This window comes from Myotis yumanensis, unplaced genomic scaffold (assembly GCF_028538775.1).
Source record: "Myotis yumanensis isolate MYYU_CA2020_CCGP unplaced genomic scaffold, mMyoYum1.0.hap1 SCAF_1, whole genome shotgun sequence".
Classification (NCBI taxonomy): Eukaryota; Metazoa; Chordata; class Mammalia; order Chiroptera; family Vespertilionidae; genus Myotis; species Myotis yumanensis.
The window spans coordinates 141,807,364-141,815,694 of record NW_027223752.1 but is presented as its reverse complement, the minus strand read 5'-3'; the positions used below and the strand labels follow the sequence as shown (position 1 = coordinate 141,815,694).

Sequence of the window (8,331 nt, the reverse complement as noted above, 5' to 3'; positions counted from 1 at the left end):
GCTCTGTTGTGTGTGTGTTTTAATTTAAAGATCAATCTGTTGTTCGGCCAAGTGATTGATGGCATAGTTGCTAAGGAATCAGAAAAGGCTGCCAGCTGTTTCACCAGTGATCAGGAGACACTGAGGAAGTAATGGATGGGAGAGGGGGAGGGATATGAGATTATATTTTGTAATTTTAGAATAATTTTCCCTTTTGGATTTAGCAGAGTACAAAGAAAAGGAGATGCCTGTAGATGTCTGAAACATTTATTTGGAGTCATATGTTTTAATTTGTAAAGAATGCAAGTAATTTTTAATAGCAATCAATGAATCTAACAAGGAAAAAAATTAGCAATAGTTAATTTGGTTATAAAATATATTATTTTTCATTCCTGAGTTCCTAAGTAAGTAGTTTCTTAAGAATTCAGGGCATAGGAGGTATGACATTTACCATGTGCTGATTACTGAGCTGAATATTTTACCTCTTTCTCTACTTACTATCCTAATAAAAGAGTAATATGTAAATTAACTGTCACTCCGAAACAAAGATGGAGGCGCCCATAGTGGCCAGGACAGGACACTCGTGGCGTCGCCCTGACAACGCAAGCCCCGCATCTGCGCCCCGGCAGGGGAGGGGAGGGGCCTTGGGCCGGAGGCTGGGGCGAGGGATGTTGGCATCATTACAGGCCGGGCTGAGGGACCCACCCTTCACCCTGTGCACGAATTTCGTGCACCGGGCCTCTAGTTTGATAAATAAACCCTCTTTCAAATGAAGTCTGGATGTCTTGTAAATAAGAGTCTGTCTTTACTGTTTACTTTTCCCCCTCCCCCATGATTTAAACTAAAAAGTAAAATGAATCTTTTCTTTACTTTGTAGATTAAAAAGATGAGCATATTCCACAATGTCAGTACCTTTTATCATTTGTTGGACTGCATACTATAATAGTTAATGAAGACATGATTGGTGAGGAAGAGAAAGCCAACTTCTGACAACTAGGAACTGGCCTGGTACTTACAGGAAGGCCTTGGTGTTCTCCTATTGGACATAATTTCACAGAACACCAACATCAGGCAAGACTGTTTTGACTATGACACCTCAATACACAAAAAGACCACTTCAAAATCAAATCTGAATTTAGGTAAAAGCAAGAACATCATCTAAACCAGCCCCACTGGCCAGCCCCAGTGGTCCATGGAGCACTGGTGGTCTGTGAGGTCCAAAAGGTTGGTGACTACTGATCTAAACCACAAAAGTGATCAATCATCCCCTATAGTGGCCAATGTAAGTGACTGTTTTAAAAAAAATGATAAACTTATTCTTGCTTCATCCTACCTGTTTTTTAGATGAGATATATTTAAACAGTCAGCCTTAGTTTAAAGGCTGTTATATACAGTTATATATGTGTTTTTGTTAACACTTATCAAATCATCCCCGAATTCCTGAGCCTTGGGCATATAAGTGGACAGTTGGAAACAATTGCCTAATAGTTTCTTTCCCCCTGCCATAGGTTTGTTAGGAATGTCTCATAACTATTAACACCCATCAAGATTGCAAGGCCTCCTGGATCAGGTAAGACCTTTCATTGGCCTCATCTTTGAAGAAGCCTTTCTTGAATACCCTTCCCTGAGTTTGAGATAGTCATTTGTCTTTCTGTACCCCTAGGGCCCGTATTTACTGCTGTTGTGGCACTTTGAGAATACTCTAGTTTTCTAGGCATGCTCCTAACTACCACCTTCACACTTGGGAAGATCCTGGAGGCAGGGACCCTGTGTTTTCTGTCACTGCTTCTGAGCAGGTCGCCAACAGATGCTTATTAAATGAGGGGAAAAATATTTCAAGCTCCAAAGATTCAAATATCTGACCGACTTCTTTACATCCCTCATTCTGCCTTATATCCAAAAGATGTCATTTGACTAAAGAGAAATAGTGTTTACCTGTGGCCCTTCCATTTCTAGGACTCAGCACACCTCTAAATTTTAAATATATATTGTTTTAATCCACAAAGTCCATTTTCTCTCGTTCTCTACAAAGCCTTATGTGTTAAGCTGGAGTGAAAATGGTAGCAGCAAATGTGTAAGTTTTGGTTAATATTGATAAATAGCAAAATATAAGCAATGCGGGCAAAATAGAAGATATTTGCATATCGAAAACAGGACAAATAAATTGTTAAAAATATTTCCTTTAACATACACATTTTCAGTGGTTTCTTTCCTTCAAAAATAAAGCAAATTGAAAAATGGAACACATTCAATCTTAAAAGGACAAATAAACAAGAAAAAATACAATAAAAAGGAAAAAATCAGGAAAATGTGGAAGAAATTGATATATTATCTTTTAACCTACTTAGTGTTGACATATCTGTGAAACAGAAAAAGCATTTTAATTCAACAGTGAGTACATTTTACTTCAAAACCCTGTATCACATTTTAGTTTAAATAGCAAAGAGAAGTACAAATAGTTAAAAATATAATTTAGCCGAAATGAAACAACTGATCCAAAACCATGTAGTTATCTTTTTCCTCTAACAGTGTGACTTAGTTTCAATAAGATCAGAATATCTGAGACTAGCAGCATTACCTCATTGAGCAAACCGACAAGGATGAGGAATTAAATTTGTCATCAAAATAGATCTTCATTTAAAAATGAAGGAATAATAAAATTCAAAGTCTGAATTGCTGTACCTGTAGAATTAAGGTGGAGGAGAATTATTATTATTAAGGAGAATTATTTTGCTGTGCTCATATCTTAAAAGGTCCTTTACCTACATTATGCTATTATTTTATCAGACATCATGGGAAGGTCACTAAAGTAACATCAGTGATTGGCATTGTCCCAAGGAAAATGCTCCACAAGTGGGAAGTGTTGAATATTTAACATATTCTCAACTGTAAGAATCATTCCTCAAATCACAATTGATGCTACTAATAATAAACAGTGCAGAAGCCAGCTCTTTATTTGCTTTAGATGAATTTCTTTAAGTCAGGTTTGTTGAACAGTTCAGTGTAGCTGACAGCAAATGTTTAACAGGAATGCAGAGCAGACCATGTTAAAAATGTGGCATTGTCCCACAGTACAATATGACTAAGACACCCTACATTTAGCAGCACCTTTTTGTAACAGTAACTTAAACGAGCAGTAGAGAAAGAGCATAGTAAAAACTGAAATGGGTTTGACAAAAAAAAAACAGAGTAGAACTATTAAGAACATTTCCAGCATTTTCTAGGTAGACTACAAAAATCATGATTCTACAACTAAGTTAAGGTTAAGCTTTTGCTCTGTGAAAAGACTATAATTTTATATTCCACAAGTCAGTAAATATCCCATTGTCTGGGATTATTTCTCCATTTACAAATTTAGTACATACTGTTTACAGATATGTTCACTATACAGTTTTCATGTATAGATGCTCTTATGTCAAATCCTGCAATATAGTTTTTGACAAAATGTGATAATTTGGACTAACATATTTCACAATAAAGTTTTAAAAAACAACCAAAACCTAAGAATCCAGGTATAGAATTTTAAAAATGGAATCCATTAGCACGACTTTGAAAGGGATTAATGGTAGCAGCAGGTTAGATACATACCAGTTATACTTCAAGAATTTAAATATTCTAAAGTTATTATTGGGCAAAGCATGAGGCTGGTGATCAGCTGCATCTTACCATGATGGAAAGTTTACCAGAAATATTTTATAAAAGTAATCTTAATTGGGATATGGTTTTCCAATGATGTGACTACTTTGCATCAATTTATATATTATCACTACAGTTTTTGTAGTCAATAAATAAATTCATTTCAACAATACAGAGCTAATTAACAAATACACTGATTCTGAGGGAAATGTTTCATATTAGCTGATAGAACACTATATATGTAGCTCATTTTAAAAACTGAGTTTCCTTGGGTGTAGGGAAAGTAAGGAGCTCAATGCGAAACATTTTACTTATAAAGGTCCGATGATATTTGGCAAGAACCTGGAATAATAAAAGAAGCAAAATAAAAATAGAGTAACTTACTTAACAAAATCATAATTATATAACGTACAAATCTGAAGTCAGGCAATTATAGAGAGGCACTCTCCAGGGACAAATTTCAGGTACTAGTACACCGAATACTGTCTTATGGTCCAGTCATAACTGGACAAAATGTACACTTAGGAGACATGGAGGTTTTAGCCTTAACATGACAACCACATTGTGAGCTGCTCACAGCAGCATCATTGAGATAGTATCTTCTAGTTTCCCCTTCATAGATGTCTGATGTAGGAAAATGCTCTGACCATTTGTTCACCTCAAGTCACCCCGTTTGCCCTGATTACTTCTGAAGAGCAGAAACTTTGGTTATAAGAAGCACTTCTAGGTTTTGACAGACAATGAAACTCTTTGAGTTTGTGGTGGGGATGGAATGATAGGTATACTGGGAGATAACAGAACAATAAGCAGGGTTAGAAAAGGAAGTGGGAGAAGTTAGAAAAATTTATTTTCCCACGAAATAATTCTACAAGCTGTGTAAACGTTTCTTACTATAACAAATACTCGAACACACACAGATTGTACATTTCCAGTGGGACACTCACAGTTAGAAGTTGCCTGTATTTTTTGCTCTGTAGGAGCAAACACAAGGAGCCAACAGAATGCTTTCCCAGTCACCTTTGGCAGCATGCTCCCTGCCTGCTCAACGGATCATTACAGCGTCATGCAGCACAATTCAGCTCAAAGCCAGGTGGGTAGGATTCTAGATACCAGTCTCTAGTTTCCTTATTAGTGTTTTGCATTCAGATTCATCTTAACCAACCACACGCACATACTCTTACACACAGACGCACACACGCATGCATACAGAGTTCCGGCTTGTAGACTTCAGTGCAGTGACATGAGACACGAGCTACTAAGAATGTGTGTCACAATCAGTGTGAGCTGCATGGATTAGAACAACCTTTGGAGTTTGGTTATATTTATCATAATTTATGGTCAAAATTATAAACTTACAGGGATGGTAAAACATTCAGAAATTAAACCTTTTCAAGTCAAGCAATCACACGTATTTACAGTATGTACAGACTTTCTACTAGAATGGAGATAGGTGCCTACACAATGTTATTACAAATTTCCTGAATGTGGGCAATTCTAGTCCCTGTACTTCATAAAGCAAATCTGCTGACTTGGCATTAAGACTAAAATAGTGTCATCAAACTGATATATATATATATATATATATATTATATATAATTATCATAAGAAGGTGTTTACAGAAATAACATTTACAAACTGTCTATACAGTACACAGTACTAGTACATAGAAAATATATTCTAACTTTATGATCCCCTTTGTATAAGGCAAGACTGAATCTGTCCCCAAATTTAGTCAGCCAGAGGTACAAGCAAGAAACAGTGGTCCATGGATGAATGAATATGCACATCAGGTGCCTACATTTTAAAAATCTGGAGACTCAAGAAATTCCACTTTTTTTCTGAGCCGATTCTGGCTTGCTGGAGATGTCAACTACATTTTTTAAAACATCCACCACATTTCTTAAAATACTAATGCCCCCTGGATGGCAACAATTTGTTCAAGTGGCAGCTACCCCAAACAGTTTTTGAAAAGTCCAGTACACAACCAGAGGACTGCAGCCGTACCAGGCAAATTTATATAGCACTTAGAAAAGAAAAAAAGTATAATACTCTGTCATACTATTGCTATTTAAGCAACAGCAATACAAAATATACAAGACAGATCACATATGATTGCAATGTCGACCCCAAAGATTTAGATTGAGGTTGCTGTTAGACTTAAAAAAATCCAAAAACACAAACGGACCAAAGTTATTGGCGGATGTAAACATCCCTGTTCCACTCCCCAGCCTCATTCCTTTTTTTGGATATTCCTTCTCCATCCTTGTCACAGTAGCGATCCTTGGATTTATGACGACTTCGTTGTTTGTTGCATTCGTTGTGGTCCTGCTCTCGATCCAGGTCCCTGGGCCGGTGCCGAGACTCCCTGTGCCTGTGCTCACCACTGCCGTGGGGCTCCTCTCTGTGGTTGTGGTCACGGTGTGGGGCATAGTGGTCCACATGCTCATGGGAGTAATCTTCCTTCGGCTCCACGTAGGCAGAGTCTCGACTGTCCTGGGTTTCTGAGTCAAATGTCTCCTGCCTGGAGAGGCCTCGGTGTGTCCCACTGCGATGGTTGTGGTGCGGGGCTGAGGAGGAAGGCCGGTGCTGGGATTTCCTGGCTGGTTCCAGGCAGGGTTCTTCTTCAGCTTGGGGGGCAGAGCGGGCGAGAGCAGAGCGGTCAGTCCTCTGATCGCCTTGAGAACCCTGGTGTCGAAGGGAGAAAACACAGGCATCAACCTTGGTCAAGACTCTTGAGTCTTGAAGAGCAAACTTTAAAGAGTTCAGGGGTCCTCAAACTTTTTAGACAGGGGGCCAGTTCACTGTCCCTCAGACCGTTGGAGGGCCGGACTATAGTTTAAAAAAAAAACTATGAACAAATTCCTATGCACACTGCACATATCTTATTTTGAAGTAAAAAAGCAAAACGGGGACAAATACAATATTTGTATTTGCAGGTGGCCCGCGGCCCGTAGTTTGAGGACTCCTGGTCAAGAGTGTTAGGAACTAAGGCATCACAAAGCAAGTCTATTCAAGTTTACTTCCTTTTAAGGATCTAAAATGCTGAAATGAAATCTCACCTTGCTAAGTTACCTAATTCTTTTAATGATGTCTAGTGGCATTTCTAAGGTCTGTACTATATCATGTTGGACTTTGGCAATTTGTAAGTGCCTAGAACAGTACACAGAGTAACCTTTTTATTTAAATGATTAAATGAGGGAGGGCATTTTATATGATCTTTTGCGATTTAAATACAGATACAGATCCCCAAGATTTTTCTACACATGGGTATATACTTAACTACTTCCATTTGAATACATGCAGGAAGATTAAAATGCCTTAGGATGTTGGGTTTGGCTTACGGTAAGGATTAAGGAGATAAAAAATATGAAATATAAAATATTAAATGGCACGTACTATGAGACAAGCACTATTTTAGCAGTCACATTAATTAATGTTATTAATGCAATAACCCTGGGATAGGTTGCCAATAATTTCCTGAGGCATCTCAGAAAGAGCAGATAAGGAACTATTCACGGTTATGTGCTGTATAGAAAGTTCTTCTGTCCCTGTCCTAACATGTAGCAGAGAGTTCTAAAGTCTGTACATCTTCATAGTATATTGTGTTTACTCTGCTTTTCTTAGCTACACCACTTACACTGAGGATGTCTAAATGACTCAATGTCTCAGTTTGGATAGAGCCACTGCACTGCACTGGGTATCTGGGCTTGGACCCCAGCACTGTGACCTTAGGCAGCCTGGCTTCTCAACAAAGACAGTAAAGAACTCCTCTCACCTGTGAATTAGAGGCTGGAGTGGGGCTCACAGGCAGCGCTGAAGTGGCTAAAGTGCGGCTAAGGAGAGGGTTGGGGAGATTGCTGCTGGGCGGGTGGGTAGCCTTCCAGTAGGCCTCCAGGTAGTCGGCAAGGTGCTCACAAGCATCCTCGAGCTGGTTCTCATCCAAGATCACATCAAACAACTCCTGCAGAGGCAAACGTGTCAGAGAGCACACTTCCACCAGCCCAGTACTGGCTCATAAAAGGAGGGAGGGAGGGGCTCAGGAGCGGCACTGCTTTGTATGTGCTGTGGCTTATGTGCTCCTTTCCCTTTTCCATCCGCTGACTGTGCTGCTTAGTCAGATCATGTCACCGTTTAGAATACTGGATGCTTAACCAGTGGCAATGACCAGGAAGTGAACAGGATAATAGTAGTTGTTAAGGGCATGATGGAAAAGTTGTCTGTCAGTAGTGAAAACAGGAATTGATACTGTGGTAGAAAGAGATAAAAAGAAAACAATACAATCTGAATAGTACAGGAAGAAGCCTGTTTTGACATAGACTGAAAAGTTTAACCCTGAAAATTAATGAGGCAAGATTAGGACATGAAGTTTGGCAGAAGAAACTGAAACCACTGATGATTTGACATGGCCCAAACTTCAAAAAGTGCTTATCATAAATTTTAACATGCTCCAAGCAATCAAAATGGATATAGTCCTAATTTTTGGAGCTTCTGAAATACTTGCATTTAAAAAACAACAACCTAAAAGCCATCTGTAGTTCCCTGACAGGGTATGTAGCGCATGAATTAGAAGTAGGACTGTATTCAGATGTCAGAATCTGGGTGACTGTTTAGACATTTGTTTTTACACTGTCTTAAATCAACTTCTCAGAGAGCTATTGAAGAGGCAGCAAGTCAATCCCTAAGGGTAGCAGGATTAACCCCAAATAGTTCTATCTT

At 38.8% G+C, this 8,331-nt stretch overlaps 1 protein-coding gene across 8 annotated transcripts in view; it reads right to left on the bottom strand.

The window, feature by feature from the left end:
- Positions 1–4,926: 4,926 nt before the first annotated feature.
- CACNB2 (calcium voltage-gated channel auxiliary subunit beta 2) overlaps positions 4,927–8,331 on the bottom strand; it is a 359,416-nt gene continuing 356,011 nt past the window's right edge. For all 8 annotated transcript variants that reach the window (XM_070432451.1, XM_070432470.1, XM_070432461.1 and 5 more), the window contains 2 exons: positions 7,391–7,576; positions 4,927–6,300 (listed from right to left, as the gene is read on the bottom strand). In XM_070432451.1, coding sequence (XP_070288552.1) covers positions 5,806–6,300; positions 7,391–7,576 — 681 coding nt within the window. In that variant the 3' untranslated portion in view covers positions 4,927–5,805. The remainder of the gene's footprint in view (positions 6,301–7,390; positions 7,577–8,331) is intronic.